This window comes from Lampetra planeri, chromosome 49, assembly GCF_965212315.1.
Source record: "Lampetra planeri chromosome 49, kcLamPlan1.2.h2, whole genome shotgun sequence".
NCBI lineage: Eukaryota > Metazoa > Chordata > Hyperoartia > Petromyzontiformes > Petromyzontidae > Lampetra > Lampetra planeri.
In genome coordinates, this window is record NC_136155.1 from 5,029,101 (window position 1) to 5,056,275 (window position 27,175).

A 27,175-nucleotide genomic window follows, 5' to 3' on the forward strand; every position below is an offset into this window, starting at 1 on the left:
GAATAAAATAATGAAAACAACAAATGTGTGAATTATTTGCACGTGAGAAATTCGCAAACATTTGGCGGCACTCGTAAATATTACACCGGGTATTTATAAACACACGTAAAAGAAATAATGCTTGCACATTTTAACACGTCCTGAAATTAAATGCGCAGGGGTTCACGAGGTGTTAAGCGTCGTGGCACGGATGCAGTGGGGACATCATCACCATTAAGTGTCAGTCTGTGTGGATATTATTATGGAGAGCGGTGGCGCAGTGGTTAGCGCACTGCGCTACGAACCCGGTGGACCGAATTCGACACCTGCTCAAGGCCACCACCAGTGATTATCTCAACCAGTTCTGGGCCTCCCCTAGGTCGACTCAGCCTCAAATGAGTATTTAGTGCAGTGTGTAAACATCGCCACTGGGGAGACAAAGGCGGCTGGGCGTGGTTTTAGCCACCCATCCTCTCGTGCGCCATGCCAGCTTTCATAGGTGCTCACCAACGGCACTTGCCCCAACAGTCTGTTAAAGGCTATATGGGGATCTTTGTCTTTCCACGTCGTGGAAAAATGAGAGCAACCTTTTTTGTTGGCTCGCCAACTTAACTCAGCAAGGGCTTCTGTCATAGTAGTAGAGGCAAAAACTCAATACATTCCTTCATAACACTGTGGCCTTAAAAAGAAAATTATATCATTGGTGAAATGTTTTGACAATGGCCCTTCTTCAGCTGGATAAGAGTTTAACTCATGTGCACTACCTCTCTGCCCTCTCTGTGTTCTATGAAGAAGGACCATTACTCAAACCATTGCCGAATTGGATACTATTCCTTTTCAGGCAGTGTTATTGACAAACGAGTTGAGTATTGTTTTGTTATTTGTGCTTGCACATCGCTGCAATAGTGGAATTACCAAATAATTTGATTAATTGAATCATCGCGTATATTATGCAGCCACCACGCATGCGCACAAATAAATAGCCACGTGCTGTTAGACAGCACCTATTAAGGCCAGGATGGTGCATGAGAGGGTCGGTATAGCCAATACCATGCCCGACTGCCTTTATCTCCCCAATGCTTATGTTTACATTGCACACTCAATTAAGGCTGAGTAGACCTAGGAGAGTCAATGTACCGGCTGATATATCACTCGGAAGCAGAGGTTAGCCGTGGCTGGGAATTCAACTGATTGGGTCACTGTGCTAACTACAACACCACCATAACTCCCCACTACATAGACACACAACTTAGCGTAAAGCCTCTGCAACTTTGATTAGCTTGGTTGGCTACGTGTGATGCGAAATAAGTTTAACAAACATTCATTCACTGATAGGGTCCAGTTGATAAACTTACCGAAAAATAAAACTATTTAAACACATATAAACACCTAAAAGGACAAAAAATTGTCTAAATAGCAGGAATAACAGTGATGTTTTCCACTTTATTTTCATCCTTAATTGTGCAAGGGATTATTTCTTTTTTACACACAGGCAGGCAGTGAGGCATGGAAGTGACGTCTGGGCCAAATGCGAACGGGTTAAGGAAGGCAGGCAAGCAGAACAAAGACTGCAGTTGGTCTCGCTCGATGCCACGGAGAATCACACGAAACAGATGGCAGGATTTCTCTCCAGAGGCCGGCTGGTGCACCTGCAAATGCGTACGAGCGTGTGTTCGTGTGCGTGCGTGTGTGGATGCGCGAAGTCCTTTGGGTGGAAAGGAGTCTGCAGCTGAGCTTTGCAGGATCACTCTAACTCAGCAGTCATTTATTAGGGATTTTTTTAATTTTTTATTTTATGTGCACATGGGGAAAGTGTAATACAGCTTCTGCATCGGAGAGAGCGGGCTTTAAACGAATGTCTACAGTGGCCTATTTAATGTAATAGCTTAATGCTCGAGTAACCGAGACAATTCACCACATCTCAGAGTCAGCATACAGTCCATTAGCTATACTCGATGCTCAAAGAGAAATTGCTAAATGTTTTGGTGGAGGGAGGAGAGAGGCAATTTTATGCATTTAATTAAATAATAATTATGGTAAAGGTGCAGCCCTGCAAATTTCTTGCTCATTCTAATGATGGCAGAAGGGCCTCCACTGAAACGAACCCGAGAAGGTCCTTGGTCTACTCTTCCACATTGACGAGACGTGTGTAGGGGGGGGGGATACGGGGTGTACCCTCACTTTACCCCCAACCACAAGCAACTTGGCGATCGACTTAACTGTAGTGAGCCCATTTATACTGCTGGGCGGACAGAGGTGGTGTGGAGTGGGTGGTGGGGGGGACATTGAATAAACTTGGCACCAGTGTTTCGACTGCCACTCCGGGGAACGAAATCCAACCGGGTGATCTCTGGACCCCAGCGTGCCCAACATCATGCTCAAACATCGCACCCACGACAGCTCCTGCCTTCGATGACTGCAATGGCATGTCCGGTCAAAGTGAGTGCACGAACAAATAAGAGCACGCACGGCGAGGCTGCGCGACGGGTACTTGGACGTGCACGTTCAACGGTTCCCCATCGTAGCCTGGGACATCGCAGAGCCGTGACTTCGGCAGACGAACCGGTGGTCCGTTGACCGAGCGTATTTTCTTAAATCTGCAGGCGGCGCTGAATTTTGAATGTCCACAATGCTTGTCGGACCCACTCCGCCCCCCCCCCCCCTCTGTCCCCGCACCCCCATTTGCAAAAGAGATGCTTGCCCGTGCCTCCGCGGGCCATTGGCTGGTCATAAACAAAAAGGTTAAGGAAGAAAATAGACCTCCAATTCCATCTGGGACTTGCAGCCAACAACGACTTGCAGGAGACGGATTGAAATGCCACAAATTGAAAGTCAGCAAGGCTTACGAGCGGCTGGAAAGATCACGTTTGTTTTCTTGAGCCCGAGCACACATCCCAGCCGCACAGAGGCGAGACGAGAAATTAATCTCAGGAATTTACTTTCTTTGCGCCGAATATTACGATGCGTTTCGTATAATTCTTCCCCCCCCCCCCCCACTAGAAAACGAGCAATGGCTTTTCATTGCAATTAAAATGCAACCACTAAAACAACTTGGAGCAATAAATACTGATTTATGCTGATTTTTTAAATTGAAAAAATAAGCTGACACATATCTCCACTGAATTACTGTGCGTCTGCAAGCTAAGAGGGACAGCGGTTGTGAATTATAGTAAGCTTGCATTTTTATTTGTGTGCGTTTGTGTATATAAGTCGCAATATATTATGGAAATATGCGTTTGTGTGTGCAAAATATAGAAGTAAAAAGTGTCACGTTCTTTTATACATTTTATACACGTATTTTAAAGCTCAAATGTGCGTCCATGTGCATGTGTGTGTACATGTACGTGTCAAAGGTTCAGCCCTGCAATTTCTCGTTCAAGCCACTGCTGGTGGAAAGCCCTCCCATAGAGGGAGCTCTAGATGGTATTTGGCCTACTCTCCCATGCCGTGCTGTGATCTTAGAAGGAGCGGGAGTACCCACATTTGACCCACACCACATGCAACCTGTCATTCGACTGTGGTTGTACCGATCTGTGCTCCTGCTGGGCTGGCCAGAGGCATTGGGGGAGGATTCAAGCGCCGGAAGATCGAATCAGTCCGGCGACCTCTGGATTGCAAGTCCTGTGCATTGACCATTACACCATGGCGTCATCCCGCGTGTGTGTATACTGAATGTGGAAATACACAAATCTGTGAAACTGAAATGCAATTTTGAAAAAAACGGTACTTTAAAATGCATATAAAATGACTTTAATATGTAATGACCGAAAATGCCCAAAATGTCGATTCTTAGGAGGACAGCGCATCATCCGGAATCACAGATTATGTACGTTTCTTTACAAAGGTACCCAGAAGTGAACACCTTCGCAACAAAGCAAACACCGCCTAGATGTGTTCTACCATCGTGCCTTGCGCAATAACAATGTGATTTTATACAGCATCATCCATGCGTACAGCATCTCAGAATGCTGCACAAGCCGCAGACTTGGAGCTGCATATATTCGCCAGTAGGGTCACTTACAAGACCGCCTGCCTCTGCCACAATGCCTTCATATCCGCCTGCCCGCCGTACCTTTCTTCATTATTGACAACTTGCAGCTCAGCACACGGCAGATGCCTGCGCAGCGCAACTCACGACCTCCTCTTGATACCAAGATCCAGGATGGTCACGTCTATGCGCCGCTTATCGGTGGCAGCCCCAACAGTCTGGAACGATATCCCTCTGCACATTCGCAGCATCACCTCAATCGCCTCCTTCAAGAGAGACTTAAAAACTCACCTCTACAATCATGCTTTCGAGCGACTCTGAGCTCGGCTCCGCGTCTCTGAGTTGCGGCCACTACGTCTGCAAATTTGCGCGCGTTACAAATTGAACTATTAGTATTATTACACGACGATATGTGCAGACAATGAGTCCGCGTTGACATTTGAGAAGAACCAGAGCACCTGGAGAAAACCCGTTAGGCGCGAAGAGGCAACGCTCTATACCATGCAGATTGGACGAATGAAATCCGTCTGCCCTTTGCTATACCGCATTCTCCTGGCGAGCCAGGCTATAGTACCTCATCAATGCCCACGGGAAGGGAGTAACCACAATATTCGCGTGCGATCCACCGATCATCACTACCTCCACAGTGCTGGATTACACGCAGCTAAGCGCGGGCAATTGCCACCACCGCTGGGTTGCAAGTCACGTGCTATCACCGCACTAAGCGCATAACGCTCACAGGCCACCAACTCAAGAGTCAGCATTGTTTCACGCGACTGATAGAAATTGTGAGAATTGATTCACGTCACCTCTGTTATTTAATTTATGTATGTTTAACATGTAGGCTTTCGCGACCAATGTCATCCACAATACAGGTTTTTTTGGGTTAGATCGTGTAAATATATAAATGTGTCGTTGAAACCCGCTACCACCCGACACAGCCAACTAGTAAGGGTTCTCACGTAAAGAGAACGTGGCCAATTCGTTACTAGTACAGCACAACGGTGTGTTGGAGAGCAAAGCCACAACATTTACAATCTGAGCACAACGTTTCACCAAATGTGAGCTTTAAAATACGTAATTACAACTAGCTTCAGCAGGCTAGTTGTAATCATTTGCGAAACGTCGTATTCAGATTGTAAATGTTGTTGCTTTGCTCTCCAACACACCGGTGTACTGTACTAGTGACGAATTGGCACGTTCTGTTTACTTGACAAACCTTACTAGTTGGCTGTGTCGGGTGGTGGCGGGTTTAACGACACATTTATATATTTACACGATCTAACCCAAAAAGACTCTATTATGAGTTGGGAAGCTTTACTCTGAAAGTGACAAACCTCGCCTCGCACACCTTCTCTTGCACCGTACATAGCCAACCGTGCTTATCGGAGGTGCGGGTAAAGGACAACAAACGAAACACAAAAAACAGTTCTCAAGAAATGAGTTTTCCATCTCGATTCTTTAAAAGTGCACAGTTCCAGTGGCTTCCTAATGCCAGAAGGAAGAGCGGTTCAAGATGGCTGCAGAAGCGCGTCTGAAAGCACGCGGTGTGGTGACCCGTCTTTGTTCGATGGCCGGCCAAACGTTGAGCATCAGGGGCAGCAGCAATCACCTTCGTCCACGTTTGAGCCACTCCTTTTCACCGCGTATGCTTTCGCAGTTGCGCCGTATACGGCTCTAACCGACGCGTTTTCAGGTCGTACCGCGTGCGTCGTCCGGCAGAATGTCCGACGTTTTCGGAGAGGAACTTCGGAAACTTACTTTCAACAAGCTGGGCGATCGAAAAAAAAGCACATCGGATATTTATTTGTTATTAACAAAAAAATTACGGGCGAAAAGGGTGCGGCAACCTGTCGCCAGTAGAAGACCGCTATCAACGATTGCCCGAAAATTTCCTGAGTGTAGCGTGGCCCTTGGAGACAGCTCGGGGCAGACATTGGAAAGGCGGACCTAAGTGGGTGGAGAAATTGAACCGGAGAGTGGCATCACAGCGCTAACAGGGCTAGAACGATTCCCCTTCCCCAGACGATTGATTGCATTTGTCAAGATTCAGTCTCAATGTAATTACGGAATCAATTATTCCAATGAACGGCAGCACCTCCAGTGGCTGCAGCATTGCAGCGAATCCATGAACATATAACACACGCGAATTAATAAAAAAACATGACATCTTTTAAGCGATTAAATGCACTTATCATGAATCCATAATATTTATAAATGAATCATTCCACCCACAAGAGAATGTGGATGTTAAGAGAATATAATTGCAGCTTTGGTAAATGAGCGGAAGCTCAGTCTGCCACATTCCTATTATTTCCCATCCAGCCGCCCCGTACACAGGCCTCTGGGTCAAGAAACTTCCGGCAATGGCAGTAGCGATGGGAGTCTTCCACTCGTGGCCATCGTCATTATCACATCCCATCTGCTGCCGATGCTTACGGACACCTTCCTCTCCGTTCTAAGTGCTACCCCCTTCCGAATCAGGATCTTGATTTATCCTGGAGAAATCCGATGAGCTATGAAGCTTTTTTTCTTCTTCTTATTCTCACAGATGTCCAGTAAGGTGGCACGTCAGAAGGTTTAAAATAACAACAACACAATCGCAGTGCAAAGTATGGGAAAGAAAAGCAAATCGCAAAAAATAAAAACGTAACATAGAAAAAGTGTATAAGTTCAAATTGCATAAGTACACCAATTACCAAGCTTTGGCAAGGCAGCAAAACAACAACAAAAACAATCCCAGACCACAACAAGACAACAACAATCCAGTCCCTCAATACAATTGCACATTTAAACTGAACTCCACTCCATCGATCAATCATGTTTCCTCTCTTACACCCTCCGTGATCATTACGCTCATATGTGAAGAAAAAAAAACGTGATTTCTTTAAAAAAACCCCATCATTTTAAGAATTGGTTCAAGTAGCTTGAAAGGCGGAGAAGTGGCCCAAAAGTGTGTTGCCATTGCTTGTGCAGGATTTGGTGGCATTCTTGTCTTGTGCCAATCATAGGGATGTGGATTCATCTGAAAGTCAGGCCTAAATTCAGAATGTCAAGACATTCCGAATGTGTGGTTTCAGACTGACCCGAAAAACAAGAAGTGACTTTACTAAATATGATATCAATTCGGCACTTTTCCCACCAAAAGTGGTGTCATGTTGCACCACTATTTCTCCTACATTCGTACGAAATTTTAATGATTTGAAGATCCGAAAAAAGATATCAAAAATTGTTCTTAAAAGTACAAAAATGTGACGTTTTATATCCCGAACGTATCCATAAACTCGACCATAGAAGTCTCCATTTCTCAAATATTTCCATTATTGTTCATTCCATCACCGAGGTCTTCCTTACATCTTCATTTTATTTCTATATTACGTATCAATGAAAATTTGCTTCATACATAATTTATGTATGTTTTACAACACCACTCTCCGGAAGCAAACAGAACCCGAAAAAACATTTGCCCAGTGAACCGGTGTGCATTTGTATAATTGTAGCGTCCTCCAGCTGTGATCTAGGCAGACAGGAGGGTAACATGAAAGGGTAAGGGAAAGGAACGTTCATGTGAAGCTAAGCCCATGGGAGAGGCCTTCCCAGACAAGCCCGGGCTAGTTCAATTCTCAAGTGCAAGGGCCAACTGATGACATCGGAGCCAGACACAAATCCTGAGGGGGGTCTCACTAGCAAGCCCCCTTTTCCACCAAACAGCTGAGGCATAATTAAATGTTCAACTCCCAGCCAAGTGTAGTCGGGTATAATGTACGCTCCGATGTGGCAATGACAACAAATATAAAAATCTCTGCGATTAATTGGTATTATTAGAAAAATGTTGTGTCCTATGCGAGCCTTTCCATGCTACTACTGCATAGTTTTTTGCGCTGTTGTGCTGCACGGCTGTGTTTTCGGGTTGCGCCGTGCGATTGTTCACCATGGCGTTTTTCATTCCACGTGCTGGGGAAGCTTCTCGAGGAAAGATAATTCCTGAATATTCCTCAAAAAGCTCCCAGCGCATGGAGCGAAACGTCGGACAGTCATTTGCGAGGCACACGGTACACCCTGAAGACACGTCAGCCAATGGAAGTGTTACTTTTAGTTATCATGTTGCTTTAGTTATCGTCGTTAGCATCATCGTGAAGTTCCGATGCAGCAATGTAGCACATGGGTGGGGAGTGAAGGTGAGGTGGGAGCATATCCAAGTGACTTGTAGACTGCTGGTTACACGTATAACAATGTGGCTTTAGTCATTTAACTTATTGTAAGTCATGAAAATTTGAATTAAGTTACAGCCCTTTTTCAGTATACTTCTGGATGAAGTCCTACCCATGCTTTGCAGTAATGGGGGTTAATTGACCATAATTCACCACTCTGATCAATTGTAGTGGGTAAAACATGTAGAGTACGATCAATGCGGCTTTGGAAAGTAACCTCTCTATAGCTATATTGAATGTTTTACTTAAATGGATTTTGTACAATATTAAAATAACGTTTGGGTAAATAAATCCTCAGTCTTTCATGTATATTTTCTCTTACAATCTTCAATAGAAAAGTGAGCCTTTACTTCAAACTTATCTTCATTTCATTTTCTTTAAATAATGATTTCACATTCAGGCAATTTTCTTCTCTGGCCAGCATTTTTCTTTTGGATTACCATAATTTTTTATGAGCTCAAGGAATAAATCAGGCCTGCATTAAGTGGCTTAGGAAACAGCTTTAAATGTAAGGGCTTCCACAAGTCGGGGAAGAACAGCAAGTAGCGAGTTTACAGCTCCCCATGAAGATTTAATTTTTTTTCATATTTAGAACGCTGTCAATGGTAGTCACAATGACCAAAGACAAATGAGCCGTAAATCCGTAACAGACTTTTGGGGCAAGTGCTGTTCGCGAGCACCTTTGAAGGCCAGCACGGCACAAGGGGTTGTGGGTCGCCAGCACCACGCCCGACCGCCTTTGTCTCCCCAGTGGCGATGTTTACACAACGCACGAGGTACAAAAGTCATTTGAGGCTGAGTCAACCTAGGGGAAACCCAGGACGGGTTTAAATGATCGTCACTGGTGTTCGCATCAAACTCGGATCACCAGCTTTGTAGCGCAGCGCTCTAACTGCCGCAATGCACACGCACACATATCCCCAGTTAATTATTTCGATAAATGCTGCTTTATAGGGTAACTTTTGGCAACCAAAGCCTCTATTTTATTTTGATGCTTGAAATAAAAATAATAAGAAAAAAAAGGAAAAACGTTCTTTTGGAGAGCGGCAGCAAAATGAATTTGAGCCTCATGTTATCGTTGACTTTGAGGAGAGTCACGCTTGGGCTGCGATTTCTGAAAGCGTCATGATTTAACCCCCAACTACCGCCCCCCACCCCCCGCCACAACCCCGGCCATTTCCTATCAGTGACCGAAACGCTGCTCACTAATTGCGTAGAAATAGCGACTGGCAAAACGTGCAAATGGTGCAGCGATGTTCTTTGCCGAAGAAAATGACTGCCTCTAACATTTTATCCATTTCGTGTCGTGAGCGAATGTGAATAAAAAAATAGCAGAGGTCAGTTGCAACCACAACAGAATTGGGTCCCCCATTTCGCTCGGGCTTGGACACGCGGACACACACTGGCAATCTACGGTGCTCCAGACCACCGCCTATGAAAACCCCCCACTGTAAGTACACAGTGGGCGACCCTGCCATGCGCTGTGTACTTTCCCTGGCTCCCGGATTCGGCGATATTAGATGAAGCATTTCAGCATTCGCCAGGAAATGACTGCGACCGTAGCGTGCACGGATGGGCGAGCGAGATCGTGACCGCACGTGATTGTGGAAACGCGAGAGCAGCTTGAGAAGTCGGGGTAACCGAATGTGAATGAGCAAATGAAGGCGATGAGCTGTGCATTGGGCACTCTCTCTCACAGGTGAGAGCGAGCTGTATGTGTGCATGCGTGTTGAATTTCTTTGGCACCGTACGAAAGCCAACCATGCTAATTCGGAGGTTTCGGAAGACACGGTTGTTGAGAAAGAGGCCAGGTTTCCCGCACCTCCGATTGGCACGGTTGGCTACGTATGGTGTGAAAGAAATTCAAGATGCATATGTAGTGTGGTGGACAGATAGTACACACGCCGGTGAGGGTCACGGAGGACCCCATCTGGAGGCCCCTGGAACCTGCTAGCGGGTTCGAGAAGGGAGGCGCGGTCAGGGCGGAGCCAGGCCGCGCTGGGAGCATAAAAGGAGCCGAGAGCGGGGAGCTCGAGGCTGCCGGTTCTGGGAGTGGACTCGTCTCGTCGTCGCTGTCGTCTCGTCGCCGTCGTCGCTAAACGTCTCCGCTAGACATTGCGCTACGAAGGAGAGTAGTTGGCTATCTCGGTCAGCGCCGTCAGTGTTAGACGGCTAGTGTTGCATACAGGCGAGGCTGAGCTACTGTGGAGAGTGTGCGGACGAGACCGTGAAAGTTGTTAATGAAGAAAGTGCCTCCTAGAAACTCTGTCTCTGAATCGTTGACACTACACATACATACAAGAGGCAGAACTGAAGCCGGTGTTCGATGACCTGAAATGTGCAGAAGGTCAGGTTTGAGCCCCTGATGTGCCATTTGACAAGATGACCAACAGAGACAAGACTGACAGTAATATACATCCTAGTGTTTTAGAAAGGCTTCAATTTGGAAAATGTGTAATTCGGTCCACTTTTATAATGAAAAAAGTTCAGTCAACAACGGGTTTAAATTTGGGCTCTGAAGAATTATGGCCAAGAGCGCCCATTGGTTTCACTCACAGGCCAGGCTCAGCTTAAATTCTAAATTGCTTCAAGTCCCGTGCTAAAAATCACTTACGTAATATATGAATGACATCACCAGCAAATCAAATAAATTGCTTCCCATAGAGTGTAACGCTAATGCCAATGGAGGAGCCCATTACTGGTACAAACTATGCCTTCCTTAATGGAGTTTTCAACAGACATCTGTATGAAATTACTGTGAATTAAAATATTGGTATGATTGTGCAAAATGTTTCCAATTACACATTCACACAGCATTTGTCGTATTTTAGATGGCCGACGAACAGCACATTTGTTTGCTCATTGTGCCAAAGAAAAGTTACTTGGATGTGTTTCTCTGCTCTGTTGTTTGTACTGCGAATGTTTACCGATCGTAAAAATTAAAACTTTCTTGTGCAGCAACACAATACTGAACCCTAACTTCCCCAATAACGTATCAGGATGGCAAGACTGAACTGCAATGGTTAAGAACGGAAATCTTATGCTTTTGCAAAGCAAATCTCAATAGGCTGTCATAGCCCATCTCAGAAAATCCGGTACACATTTTGATTGAAAGCTTTCGTGACTCTCAGGGATTAATATTCTTGGTTCTTTCGGTAAAGTCACTTAGAAGGGAAACAATAAAAAAAATATATATATAACAATAAAATTCTCACGACGTTTCGACTGCAACACAATCAATCATCATCAGGTGTGAAAAACACAGCAAGAAAATTTCACAGCATATATGTCCCCGTGTTTTTCACACCTGATGATGATTGCTTGTGTTGCAGTCGAAACGTCGTGAGAATGTTATTGTTTTATATACATATTATTTTTATTATTTCATTGTTTCCCTTCTACGTGACTTTACCGAAAGAACCAAGAATATAGGTACACATTGTTTACATCTAAGTTCTCACTTCTGCCTCTCAGCAAGAATGTACGCCTGTTCTGTGCAACAACAGGTCGACAAATCTTCCTTTTACCCTCATTCAGTAAATATAATGCAGGTTTCTGTACCAAACCGACTGTCAAAAAAAAAAATCGCAATCTTCAGCTCCTTTGTCAAACCATTGCTCGATGAAGGCGCCTCGATGCTGTGCCATGGGGGTTGTTTGACCATACTTCACCACGCTGGTTGGTTGAAGGAAGTGGTGGGGGCGAGCAGAGGGGGCAGGGAGATGGCCACCCAGAACCGATTCAGTTATCACTCGTCGCCAGTGATGTTAGTGAGGGATGGGAATTGAACTCAGGTCGCCAGGTTCATAGTGCATTGCCACCGCTTCAATCACCTTACTCACTTATTACGAACACAAACGTGCAATAAATATTCCCACTTGGAATGCTGTGGATAGAGCATCATATGAACAAAACTCATGCAACTGTTAATTTCGAAAAATGCATTATCTATGGGAAATGGATATGTACTAAATGTTTACTTTGTGTGATAATAAAAACAAATGCAATTTTGATAACTTCATTAATTTCTGCAGTATAGATTTATTAGCATTGGAAACTGCCTGATCATGGTGTATTTTTTTAATATATATTTTATTTTTATTAATGCAACAATTAAACAGCGATAATGATGTTTGTAACAGTTTAGCACCGCTGAGATTTGGACAGCTCCTGGCTGTGCAGTTTGGGGCCAAGTTGGGGTGAGCGACACAGATTCTGTCTGTATATGTCCCTTGTGACGATTATCTGATCCGGTCTTGGGCCTCCCCTAGGTCTACTCAGCTTCAAATTAGTATCTGGTGCAGTGTTTAAACATCACCACTGAGGCGGCCGGCCGTGGTGCTGGCCACACACCCCCTTCGTATGCCGTGCTGGTCTTCATAGGTGCTCGCTAACAGCGCTTGCCCCAACAGTTTGTTATAGGCTATACGGGCGGATCTTTGTCTTTGTGTATGTGTGTGTGTGTGGATCCGAGTGCTTTCTATACGGCTATGTCCGCCCGCCCTCTGAGCCAGCAAACATAAAGAAGGACACCAACACAGGGGGGGGATTGCAGTGGCGATATGAATGACTTTGGCCCCATCTGCACACTCGCAGCTGTCGTGGCTCAGCCACAGCTGCTGCAATCTTTGCAAAGTCTGCACAAATAAATATCCCGGCAGATCCGGCCAAAAATCCACCGAGGCAATTGGCTGACCGGCGCTCGAATCGCACTGCCGCCACGCGGTTGTCCTGCGCGATATTGAGAGGCGCCCGGGACACTTTTAACCTGGGGATTTATCAACGGTTCAATCGTGTACACAAGCGGTTTTGAAGCAGCGTTTTTTGAATTACAGTCTTGCGGGTAAAAGAATGTACGTCAGTATACGTGGGCGAATATTATCTTCGCATCTTCTATTCCATTACCTACATTTTTTTTAATAACGAGGATGATAACGGCACATTTGTTGATACGGCGTGTTTTACGGCAGTTGCTTTCTCAGGGAGCTTAACACGTGACAAGTGACTTGCATCGTTACATATCAACACAATTCGTCGGGCACCCCCAGTGGCAGCGGCCCCCGTGGGCACACGGTGATTTAGCACCTGGCCTACATTCCGGCATTAGTCTGCCAGTAAAAGGTGTTTATTGCTTCGTGTAATCCCTGTTGGGTTATTGGCATTCATTTTATTTTTGAAATTTGTCAAATATTTGAACCATGACACCAGCACACAACGGCCTACTCATTTTTGAATGATGTCACGGGACCAATAATGTCCCCAGTGAAGCAGAAGGCGCACATTTTATGGTTATTACACCGTACACAGTCAGTAATAACCGAGGCAGCCGCATGGGGTCTAACCACGAACCTCTGCAACTAGCGGTGAACGCAAAGGCCGCTGGGCCCCGTTACTACCTCAAATATAAACGGTGACCAGTGTAACTATGTGCAAGGTCGCTAAACAAATCATGACAGCTTCATCTGAATGAAGGCCATCATTACAGGACATTGACAATCTACTTGCTTTATGAATGTGTTGGTCATGGGGGCTGTTTGACCATCCTTCAAAGGGTGGTCCAGGTTCGATTCAGATCTCCCTCGCCACTGGTGTTAGCGGTGGGCGGTATTCAAGCGCAGGTCGCCAGGCTCATAGCTCATTGCGTTAATCACTGCTCTGCCATTCCAAACCCTCTTTTTTTTGACACGGTAGAAGAAGAAAAAAATAGCCGCTATAAAAGTATGATATTTTTTTCAAAATTAAAATGTTACCGTCAATTTTACCCAATGAGTGCTATCGACGTCACATCCCGAGAAATAAAGTATACATTCGGATCCCTCGCAAAGCAGTGGAGGAGAGGAGCCCACGGAAGTGGATATCACAGAGCTTCCTCGGATCCCTTCAAGTGACCTCTGGTTCACACAGAGTAAGACGGGAGGACTTTCCTACCCACTCTACGTAAAAAAAACGTCACGTTCATCAAACCTATCTTTTTTATTATCAGAGCTAAATTCAAGCCAAATTCAGTGATGGAATTTAGTTTGTTTTTGCTGTTATTGGGGACCATCCCCAGACCATCAAACTCAGTAGACTCAAGGACTTGGTTAATCACAGGCAGCTGTCTGGATTCTAAACCAGGACCTCAACTCTGCGCCGATGACCTCCGAACCACCCATTCACCTTCGGCGAGTGTAATTCTCGTGGATATGCACGCTGATCGCCTGGTCGTTATACATTTTTTTTAAACCACAGTTACATCACAAGCACAGCGTGTTGCCAGAATACATGAGCAGTGCAAGATCCCAGTTGCAAACAAATACAATTACAGCCAATTGGAATAGATGTTCATTTAATGCACAGGATAGGACAATGCACTCCGTGGGTGCTATAAAACGCAATCAATCACAGAAATGACCTTGGAATGCTGGAAAGGCTTAAAAACGGTTTGATAGCAATAATCTTTGTGCAAGAAATTAAAGCTTTGCTTCAAAATGGTTTATAATGTTCATGTATTAAATCTTATATTGAGCTTGGGATAACCACTTTTGGCGCAACCTTTGAAAATCATGAAAGGTCTAATCTTTTACATGTATTCTTGCTTTATATTTTTTAAATAAAATATACATAGAAAATATGAAAAAGGGATGATTCACCAATGTTTTTTTTTTGCCAATGGATTAGGTTTCCAGCCAAGGGGCTCAGCGGTAGAGCGAGCGCCTCGCAATTGGAGGGTTGAGAGTTCAACTCATGGTTGGGGGATGACTCACCCCATCTGTCTGGGTTCTATGAAATGACGACCACTTTGTGGGGAAGCCAACAGTGGTCGTCTTATGGATACTCATCCCCAGCATAGGGACATTGGATTTCCAGCAATCGGTCAAGGCTCTAAATATTTGAGCTAAGAATCACTTTGACTATTTGACTGTTTCAAGCCCATATTCTGGTAACATGGAAATAGAAATAATACACGTGAATAGGACACAACGTGGCCAAGCCATACAATAACGATCTTCTAAATAAGAACCGGCTACTCTGTCATATCTGTGATGCATTTTACAAATGATCAAGATTCCTAAAAGCTAGTATTATACAACAATGTGGGCCTACAAATCAACCAAGTCAGCTATGAACACGGACCAAATGATAGTGGAATTCTCTCATCATAATCATCAGCCACGATTAATCCACTTCTGGATGAAGGCCTCCCAAAGCCACCTCCAGCTCCTATGATCCTGCAATGCAACAACAATAGAACTAAGTGCCCACGGAAGAGCCGATTACCTCACCACCAATCCCTGGTGGGCATCCTTGCAGATGCGTTCCTTCCATTGGCTGCCACTCATACCGGCACCTTCATGACCCGCACTAACCATAGACACGAGAAAACAGCTGACGTTCCTCATTGCCGGCCTCTCTCAGAAGCGGTCACATGACCGCGGCACCTCAAAAGAGTGCCAGCGGTGGGGTTGGCTGGCGTCCCATCAGCACGGCATCCCACGTGCACCGTGAAGACCGCGCGGTTATTCTCTCGCCCTGCCCGCTCTCTCTCCCCGAACACCGCTCGACGCTCTCGTGCCTACCTTACTCATCTAGTCAAGGAGCAAAAACCATCACGCGAATTCCGGTCATCTTCGCAGCGCATTTTGGCAAGCGACCGAACAAAGACGGTCACTGCATCACACGATTTCAGATGCGCATCTGCGGCCATCTGGAATGCTCTCCCTTCCGATATTCGGAAGCCACTGGAGCGATGCGCTTTTAAATCATCTAGATTGAATAGCCATTTCTTTAGAAACAGCTTTTTTGCATTTAGTTTGTTGCCCTTCTCCCACAGCTCCGATTAGCACGGCAGGCTACGTACGGGGCGAAATAAGCTCAACATACGTACGTACGTGCCGTCTGCTTCGCAGTGGACGTGAAATATCCCGCGGTGTATTCGAAAAAGAGAGGGCCATGTGTGCTGGCGTCACAGTCAAAATTCGCCAAATTGTAACAATTAATCTCAATGATCTTAACTCAACATCATCATCATCACGATCCATGAGCACATAGCCCCCAGCAGGTGTCCACTGCACATTTCGTCATTTGTTTTTCCACTGTCCTCTCCGTCTTGTGCCCATGTGCTCAAGTCGTGGCCGCATCTTTCTGGCAACAATCTCTGATGTCGTCCTCATCGTCGTCGTCATCAAGCCATTCTCTGTTAGGTCTTCCTCTCTTCCCGGTTCCTTCCATTTCTCCAAACAACACACTTTTAATGTTCCTGTTGTTGTTCTAGTGCCAGTTTCCTTCTCATCACTGCCTGCATCATCAGGTTCTTCTTCGATGTGCAACCATTTTCCTACTTCTACGTTGGTCACTCTTTGGGTCCAGCTTAGATGCAGTATCACGCTGTAGCAGTACATTGAGTGCCCATATCTCATCTCTGCACTCAATTCATTTTGAAAACAAAAATGCAAAGCAATATTGCTCCTTACAGCGGAGGACCTTCCATGAGCAGTGACATAAACCGTGCAATGGCAGGGCTGCGTGTTTACATTTGACATCTGGACTCATTAAGCGGAGATTTTATGGTGCTCACAAATTCCAAATGAATATTATCTCCGAATATCGGGACAAGTCACAGAGGGGCGTGTTGGCTGGTTGGCCAAAGTGCAGCTCCAATCGGCCTCAAATTCATGTTTAAACCATCAGGCGTTGAGCAAAGCATACGAAGAAAGTGTGGATTGCCCCAGATTATTTTTTCTTTGTTACATTCATGAAAATAATTTACATGTAATAGCTGCTCTGCCTTTCCCAGCAACCTTTAAGTATTTCTATCATGGGATGCAGCGCTGTATGTCTGGTAACGCCAACAGCCGAGTAGAGCTTAGTTCTATAATTTATTCATTCCTGTGATGCTAGTGCATGAACGCAAACTCAAATACGCACATTAAAAAGTTATGCCCCACGCTGGATGCTGAAGAAAGTAAAAAAAAAAGGAAAATCCCGTAAATTAATAAACACAAGGCTGCGGGAGATTTGTTGTGCCACTAGATATGTACAAATTTGCTTTCCTGGGCTCTTTAGAACCACTTACATGGATTCAGCATATAACTACATCATCTGGACTTCGAGCAACAAAATAGTGTACCGGTAACCACTTGCGTAGGTTTTCGCGATTGTGCTGTACAGCTGCCTCGACGTGTTTTTCGGGTCGTGCCGCGCGGTGCTCGTGAGCTGCTTAATTCAGTTCCCGAAGAAGCTCCCAGCACGTGGGGAGGAACGCCGGAACGCCACGCTCAACAAAACACCCAGCGGACAGACCAACACCCATCGCAGAGCTAGTTTAATCGGACGCGTTGGTTTTTTTCGAAACCTCCGCCGCGCATCATTCTGTCGCAGCCGAGTGTCTCTCTGCCTTTACGACGGAATTGACGCAACTACGGAAATCGCGTTGGTCGGTGGGAATATACGACACAGTCCACGCAGGAGCCGAACTAATGAAACTGTTTGGTGGCTTAGCCGGGTGGCGGTGCTTTTATAATCTGGAGGATACGGTTCTTGTACATTGGGCGTTTGTTGGCGTATGTGCATAGTGTGTTTGTTTCACCAGAATTACACAAAATAAATAAAACAAATTATAAACTGCTTTTATTGTGTCTTCCGATGGGCAGAACTATCAAGAACAAGAAAAGGGACTTGTTCTTGTTAATTTTTAAAAAAGCGTGCACAGGCAATTTCGGTTTAGCATGTTATTTCACAGATGAAAGCACATTGTAACTAATAATAAGTAAATTTTGATTTAAAGCTTTTGTGACTGCAGGGATTCATATTCTTGGTTCTTTCGGTAAAGTCACGTAGAAGGGAAATAATAAAATAATAAAAATATAAAACAATAAAAATTCTCACGACGTTTCGACTGCAACACAAGCAATCATCATCAGGTGTGAAATCCATTGTTCACGTAATACTGTGGATTTCACACCTGATGATGATTGCTTGTGTTGCAGTCGAAACGTCGTGAGAATATGTATTGTTTTAAATTTTTATTATTTCCCTTCTACATGACTTTACCGAAAGAACCAAGAATATAATAATAAGCAGAGGTGTGGACTCGAGTCATGTGACTTGGACTCGAGTCAGACTCGAGTCATGAATTTGATGACTTGCGACTCGACTTGGACTTGCATAACAATGACTTTGTCCCACCTCTGATAATAAGTAATAATAACAATTTAAATACCAGGATTCTACCGGAGTGTAATGGTTTGCAGACCAAATTGTCAATCTGGAGGTCGTCGGTTTGATCTCCAGGTGCGGCAGTTGAGACGATGGGCAAGGTTCATTAACCCCCCCCCCCTCGTCTAAATGGGTTCACCACAGTTAGCCGATCAGCATATCGCACGTGATGGCGTGAAGTGTCGGTACTCCCACTTCTTCGAAGGTATCTGGCCTAATTGGAAGAGTAGGCTAAAAGTGAACGCCGCGGTCGTGAGATGTTAACTCCCTCGCCTGGTATGCAAGAGGTCGTGGGTTTGATCCCGACCCTGACGGCTTTTTGGATATTTGGAGTTTGCAAGTTCTCCCGGTGGTAGTGTGGATTTTTCTCTGAGTGTTTGGCTGCTATAGATTTCCACGTGATAAGCCACTACATTGACCAATCATTTGTAGCGATGGTGCTTCTGAAAAAGCAGCTAAATATCTAAATGGACCTTACCTGGTAAAAAAAAATAGAAAAATAGAACAGAATCCTTGGAGGCCTTTCCTCCACCAACGGCATTAAACTATATAATTACAGTACCGCGCCTTTAACCACTTTCTTTTTTTGTAACATCACTTTATTTCAGAACGTCTGATAATAATCATATCTGAGGCCTACAACCCCCCATGAAGGTCAGCCTGTAAGTCGAGGTTGTCGTGGTAACCGGGCAGGTTAATTGTTTGCGCATGCGCTCTGGGTGCAGGGAGATAAAAAGCATCCCCTCTGCTGCATTACATTTCAAAGAGCATACAAACAACACTGCTGATGTCCACAAAAGAAATTGGCCCTACGCTGGGCCATCAGACCAATGATAAGCCCCTAGCAATTGGCAAAACCCCGCCTAAACGTGTACGCGAATGGTAGCATTGAGGTTGGTGTATAATTGAGAAAGAGGAAAAGAAAGGTTTCAAATAAAAAATAAAACTAACCCCAAAAAATATATAAATGGGCTGTAAGCGCTATAAATAATATGAATGACTTGTTTACCCAGTATAGCCACGCCAAAATCTGAGGATGTCTGTTTCAGCAGGCTTCCTGCACGGGGCTGTTTGGCTAACCACAATTAGATTGTAGTTTTAGCTATGGGAGGAAACCCACGCGGAAAAAAAAAACAAGGAGAGAAAATAGAAGTTCCACACAGGTATCGAACCCAGGTGCTTCACGCTGTGGGGGCACAATTAATAATACTGATGTGGCAACAAAATAATCCCACGTCTATAAAATAACCACAGCCCCGTGAGAAAACAAGAGGGGCATGAAATAAGGCGTGCTCCCTGAATGCTAATGTGTGTGTGTGAGCGACAGACAGTAGCAGCAACATTCATGTTTCACGCCTGGTAGAGATGGCTTGCGAGGCAGCCCCCTAAATCACGCCGCGAATGGGGGATAACACTTATAACGTCCAGCACATGTAAAAGTAAGCCTGGCTAAATCCAAACGCATTCGTTTACATCAATTTTATTGCTATTAAAACATACATCTGATAAAAAAAAAAGAAATGTATTAATTTAGTTTCTGTAGGAAATGCTGCAATGGTGTAATTGTTAGCACACTGGACTTGCAATTCAGAGGTTTGTAGATGAAACAATGATCACATTTCTGGAATCGCCCTCGTCGTTGTTTGATCGGGAGTATCACTGGGTACACCACGAGTGGATCAACAGCACACGTGTGGTGGGGTAAAGTGCGGGTATACCAACCTATTATAAAACTTCTGGCCAGCGTGGAAAAGTAGGCCAAATCATCCTCGAAAGGTACTCTCTACGAGCTTTCTCCAGTGGAGACACTTCCACTAAGTGATGCAAGCAAAAAAATGCAGGGCTGTACCTTTATATTTTTAAATATTCAAATATTTTTTTATTATACGAGAAATCACAATTAGTTTTGCATAAGCACAAAAAGATGAAAAATATATGTTGCTTATTAAATCACAATAAGATTAAATATATTTCAAACAGAACATACATTACACTCTAATCGATGGTTTAAAATACTCATCATTTAGCTCATAGCTAATGAGTAAAGTCGTTTTTTTTAGCTTAGGCTCAAATGCGTCACGCTTTTATTCGCAATTTAGAAATGTACACATCGTGTGTATGTTATAATATCGTGCCTTGTAAGACGTTAACATAAAATAAAACAATGGTTAGAGGGACACAACGAGAAAACACAGCACGATTGAAATACATAGAAACATTCATTTGATTAGGATATCATCTGAATTCAAATTTTGAAAAGGTCAAACGAATGCTGGATGTCGCGCTTTTGGATAATTGTTGTTTATATAATGAAGGGAAACGCTGATATTTCCGCAGAGGAAACTTTTCAGTCAGTGCCTATCACATGCTATGGAACAGGCACGATATGTATGTATGCATGTACTTTTAAATTATTTCGCACCATACATAGCCGACCATGCTAATCGGAGGTGACAAGATTTGTATGACCCAGAAAGTGGGCAAAGAAGCATAGAGAGATGAACGCTTGAAATTAAACTCGAGAGACAGAAACAGGAAACCAAGGATCAAGGACCACATGCAAAGCAGAGGCATGTTTGTAACTGTTAAACAAAGTAATTGGGCTTGGAAAGGACACAAGATGGCTTAGAATAAATTAACCCGTAAAAACAAAGTTTTTCACTCTAAATCCTTTATATGCGTGGCGGCTAGAGTCCTCTCGTCCTCTGGCTTGAGATGACTGCCACCTATGGGTCAGATGATTGTCTGCCAGCATTAAGCAATTGGTAATTAAATATTTAAAAAAATTTCCCTAAACAGTGTAAAATTTTTGAATTTTTTTTTTCACGAAAATTAATTGTCACGCACAACGAGTCTGTGTGGAAAATGTCAGCTCGATTGGATCACGGGAAGTGGGTTAAAAAACGACCGAAAGATTTGCACGGTCGTAAGCAAGCAAGCAAGCACGCAAGCATGCAAGCAAGCAAGCAAGCGAACTTAATATAAAGGATTTTAAAAATGACAGCTGACGGACAGAAATGGTGATGGAATATCAGTCAAAGTAGCCGGTAACGACCACAGAGATGGAGCTCCCTTTCGTGAACGCCCATCCACCAATAGGGAAATGAGCAACCGATTGCAGGGCTGCACCTTTGCCTCTTACTTAGTTTTCAACACGGATTAACCTTCCCTTTTGAAAAGCATCACACCGAGATAAAAGTGGGTGCCAGGTTGTCCTACAATGCACAACCGTACATTGTCATTAAGATCGAAGACTGCCTGTGATCAATATTACTCTAAAATAAACTTTTTTTTATTTTTCCAGGTAAGACCCACGAAGCTGTATAGGAGCGACATCGCCACAAAACGATAACTCAACGGAGTGGCTTATCACGTGGAAATGTATCGCAGCCAAAATACTCTCAACGCACGTTTCTAAATGTGGAGGGGAAAAACCGGAGGACCCGGAGAAAAATCCACGCAAACCGCGGGGACTACACGCAGACTCCAAATGTACAGGCGTCTGGGTCGGGATCGCACCCACAACCTGCTGCATATCAGGCGAGGAAGATCACGTCTCGCCACCGCGGCGCCCTCTAACGCGATCGGCCAAACTGGATGGTAAAGCCGCCCGACGGTCCCTCGAACGGCAAGAAAATGCGAAACCGATCTCTATATCGCACCCAAATCATTACTTTCCCCCTTTTATTTTTAACTGTGAGTTGTGAAACTACACGGTTCGTGGCTTCTTTGGTGCGAATGCTACCGCTCAAACAAAGAACAGCATTGCCACCGACGTGAAATCAGCCCCTTCCGAGTTGGATTTCGAGCACAACGTTTGATTCTCATGCAAAATTACCCCCATCGGCTGCAAATTTCAAGACTTTCCATCTTCCAAAGCCATTTCCCATCGGAAATAAAATATCGCTATTATAATGCCCGCCAAAGCTAAGGCTGATTGATTTATTAAAGCCATACTCGCACAGAGGGTACGCGCAAAAAAGAGCAATCTTACAATTCCCAACGCACGTCTCGTACTTGAGCTGCGACATTTCCCTCGGCCGTGCGAGCAATTTCACCGCCTTGTGTCGACCGTACGGGCCACGATGGTATGTCCGCGTGCAGCGCCCTCCGTCGTTCCACTGCTGGATTGAGGCCTTTCCCCGTGCCATGCCGGTCATGGGCATTATTTGACCAGACTCGCTCAGTGTGCGGGTTGGTAAAGGCTGTCGGCAAAGACGTTGGGAGGATTTGTTCGGGGTGCAACGTTTGGTTTCTTGCCGCACTTCCGCCTGCTGACAGCGGCACGCAATAACTTGTTCTAAGCATGGTGGTCGCCCATCCCAGCACTGATCCAGGGCTCATGCATTATGGCACCGCCGCATTACGTATTCACTGTAACACAACAACAACATATCCGTCAAAAAGACTGTGGTTTTAGAATAAGTGTCTAAATGGCAACGTTTCGTAGCACATAAAATAAATTTCTTATACAAATGCATCAAATAAAAACCCATTGAGGGTTGTTATGGATAGTGCAGATTACAAACTAACTCAATGTCTGTCTGTGAACAAGAAATAAAATAAATTCCTCTTTACACCTCCCATCGGCCACACATTTGTTCAACGGCATTGGTTCAACACGAGACAGCTCTGGAGTGAGTTTGACACACACATTATCTCATCAGCAGAGTAAGGCTTTCTGAAAGTAGTTTTTGGTGAAATGCAAGATGTATCTTTGGCAAGGACCCATTAAGTTAAAATGGATGCTAGTTCTATGCAAAAACGACGGAAGAAATACAACAATCATTGGTCGAATAAACGCACGAGTGGTGGAAATGTACCATGCAGTTCCAGAATTGTCATTCCGTCATATTCCAGCCAATAACGATCACTGCAAGTATGCACTATTTGAATGCAGTAAAGGTAGTTTTAATATTGTACGTCCCAGTGCAAGGGGCAAATTCACACCCGTCTAATGCACGCACGAGGCAATGTTTTATATATATCTCTGTATCCAGTCCGAGGCCTTGGAGGAAAAAGCCAAACATCTCGGGGTGAATTGCAGTCCCCCCCCCCATACCAGACTCCAAGGGAGCCCACGGTGACCTTGCTCAGTGAAATGTGGATTTAATTTTCTGTCAGTTGAATCACACACTCCGACAGATTTTTTTTCTCTCCCAGAGCATTGTTATTAGACGGCGTAAATCAAGCACAAAAAGCAGCATTTACATCAGAGGGAGACATTACAATGTACAGAGAAAGACAGCCAGAGAGGATTATGGGATACGCGCGCAATCAGCTTCTGCTCGCGGTTGAGATCTCCGCGACGTTAAATCTGCACGCGCTGCGACAAAAAGCCTCCGCTAAAAATTACGATCGCTCTCTCTCTCTCTCGCTCTCTCTCCTCCCCCAAGTAACGAGGGCGTCAAGTGAATTTGGTGCCGATTTTATACGCCGAGGTCTCCGCCACCAGCGCCCGTGTTGGATAATCACGAGGCACAGCCCGTCGTTATCCAGTCGGAGGGGGAGATATTTTTGTTCGAAGTTTCATCGTCTCAAAGCACGTGTCGGCATCTTAACGCAGTCCGCGCACCCACCCCACCCCAGCTTAGCAAGACAATTAAAAAAAAAATTGCGTTATCGGGCTGTTCCGCAGGCCCGTGTCTATCTCATTGGAGCCCCCCCCCCTCTGCGTGGGGGGTGCGCGGAGAGACGATGGCTGTGCAACAACAACAAAACAACATACCGAAACAACAATTGCCTCGGATTGCGGCAATCTCAGAGGCGGCAGCAGGCGCGCGAGGGCGTTCCAATCGAGGGGAAACTCGCAATAGCGGAATTTTAACGCCCCTTTAATGACGCATTATGGGACATTTATATTTCACGGGCTGAATGTGCCTATGAAAGAATGAAATAAATAAATGTGTTTTTGAAGTCTTTACAAAAATATATATATTAAATTGCTTCCTAATAGGTGAGTTCGCCTTTCAACTCGTTGCATGGATCATCCTGGCCTACAAATCCCATCATCATCAGCTTTTATTGATCCACTGCTGGATGAAGGCTTCCCCAAGCCATCGCCAACCCACAAACCTGCGATGTAGTCACCCTCCGAGGACTCGCACACAAGCAGATTTCACCGCACCGTCTCTGTCAGCGGACATCCTCTCGGATACATTCCATTTCTTCTTCATCATCATCATCCTCATGGTCCATGGGCAAATAGCCCAGAGGTTGTCCACTGCACATTTAGTCATTTGTTTCCACTTTCCTTTGTCTTGTGCCGCATCTTTCTCGCACCGATCTCTTATGTCGTCGCCAAGCCATTACTCTGTTAGGTTTTCCCCTCTTTCCGGTTCGTTCCATATTTCCGAACAACACGCTGTTAATATTCCTCTCGTCGTCCATCCAACACACGTGTCCATTCCTTGGCTGCCATTATTTTTGACCTTTGGTCACCAACATGTCCTGCCCAAGCCAGCTGACTTTTGTTTACAGTTTGAATTATTGACCGGCGAATGTTCTCCAATCCACGTTCCTATTTCTGTCCTCCCAATGCGATTCCAATGATGCATCAGTTCACGCTTTTTTGAGCTAAGATAGATACAAAAGCCTATCTATCATATCACGCTTCATACTTACACCGCATGTACACTTTTATATATATGTGCTTTGTAAATAGTTGATGGATAGACTGAACACGCATCTCAGTTATAGGATGGCTATGAAGGCGATTGTCCGGCTCTTTCATAAGCGGTGTCCTTCCACACGTGTGAATATCCCCCCAAACAGCTGGACTCACACATGCCAACACTGATATATTGCACAGACGTACACAGATTCACTGCTTCGCCTTGTGGACTGTTGGGACAAGTGGCGTTAATGAACTGCTGCCACACAGCTTCCGACACAAAAACAACACCAACAAACTGCCACACGCCACTAAGTGACAATGTCGTCAAGAGGGTACTGGTGCCAGGCTAGGTGCACCTTGGGGCCACGTGAAGCGTCGGAGCCTCTCTGTAGGTGGTCCCGGGACAGACTCAATGTCCTGACTGAATTTAAATGACTGGCAGATAAACATTACACACACACATGCTCACACATAGGAAAACATATCCCCCACACTCCTCATAGGCTTATTTAACTGACTGTTTGGGTCAAGTGCTTTGAGTGAGATCTTATTAGGGCCTTCATGACATATGAGAGTGTGCTGTGGACAACACCACATTCGGCTGCATTTGCACATTTACACACTTCACCATTAAAGAGTCATGCTGATCTCGGGGAGGCTTAGAACCTGGTCCAGATATTACTCACCACTGATGCTAGCTATACCCGGGATTTGAAGTCAGATCGCCACGTTCATAGGGCAACGTGCTAGCCACTGCATCGCCGACACAAAGACCCCCCCCCCCCCCACCGCGTAGAGCCTTTAACAGACTTTTGGGGCAAGTTTTGTTAGCGAGCACCTATGTAGGCCAGCATGGTACACAAGTAGGTGGGCAGCCAGCACCATGCCCAACAACTGCCTTTGTCTCTCGCGTCGCGATGTTTACACACGAGACTCAATTTGAGGCAGAGTCGACAGATACAGCACAAAGCCCCCCCCCCCCCCCCCCCCAGCGTAGCACGAACAGACTGTAGGGGCAAGTGCTGTTATCGAGCACCTATGAAGGCCGGCACGGCACACGGGGGGGTGGGTGGCCACAACCACGCAAGGCCGTCTTTGTCTCCCCAGTGGCAATGTTTACTAAACACCGCACCAGGTACTCATTTAAGGCTGAGTCGACCGAGGGGAGGCCCAGGACCGGTTCAGATAATCGTCACAGGTGTTGGCCGTGAGCGGGAATCGATCTCGGGTCGCCAGGTTCGCAGCGCAGCGCGCTAACCGCTTCCCCACCGCTCCCCACACACACACACACTCTCTCACACAAACACTCACACTCTCTTGTCACATGCCAACACGATCGCCCACACCACTCGCGCACCCAGCCCCCAACCCCCCCCCCCGAGTTTACGCTCACCGGAAGGTCATGCGGAAGATCAGTCCCCTGGTGATGTCGCTCGAGCGGGTGCCGTTGCCGAGGTGATCCGTGCGATTCTCGTCGCCGCCGTGGCTGCCGACTCCGAGGCTCCCGGACGAGTTCTCGTGGCCGTGGAGCATCTCGGCGAAGAGCGTCTCGTTGGGGTTGGGGCGCACGTCCGACGGGCAGTCGGGCGCGTCGGGGCATGGCTCCGACGTCAGGATGCACGAGCGCCCGTCCAGACCCAGGCGGTACTCCTCCACGCAGCTGCGTAGAGGGGGGGGGGGGGGGGTGGCAGCAGCGGACACACGCACGCCCGGTCTTCGTCATCGTTGGTATAGCAGTCGTCGTCATCGTGATCGTGATGATCATCATCGGGTCTCAAATCCAGGTGTACAAAATCATAAAGACCATCGACCAAGTTGATACAGGCCACCACTACCTCTACCGCTGCTCCTGCTGCTACTTACAGCTCAACACAGAGGAGAGGGGACCAGAAGAAGGCCATGGGAGTGGAAGCCATGTGGGTGAGGAAGTTCAGGAGGAGGCGACCGCGTTTCATAAGCAGAGAGCGGCGGGAGTCTGCAACTGGGAGGCCCACACAGCACGCGTGTGGTGGAAGCCGACTCACGGCGACTCTTCGAGAAGCAAAGCGATGAGATTCTAGTATCGACCTGCTACTCACAACAGAGTGAGGAGGATTGACCAAAAGGGACCCCTCCTCTTGATAGCCACGCTTCTCATGTTCGGATGTCATTGTCATCATCATCATCATAAGCAGTGACAGCGGC

General features: G+C 45.7%; 1 protein-coding gene across 1 annotated transcript in view; it reads right to left on the reverse strand.

Annotated features, from left to right (window-relative positions):
- ASTN2 (astrotactin 2) overlaps nt 1-27,175 on the reverse strand; it is a 469,553-nt gene that overhangs the window by 98,290 nt on the left and 344,088 nt on the right. Inside the window, exon 14 of the mRNA XM_078616120.1 lies at nt 26,385-26,651. Within this exon, the coding sequence (XP_078472246.1) occupies nt 26,385-26,651 (267 nt within the window). The remainder of the gene's footprint in view (nt 1-26,384; nt 26,652-27,175) is intronic.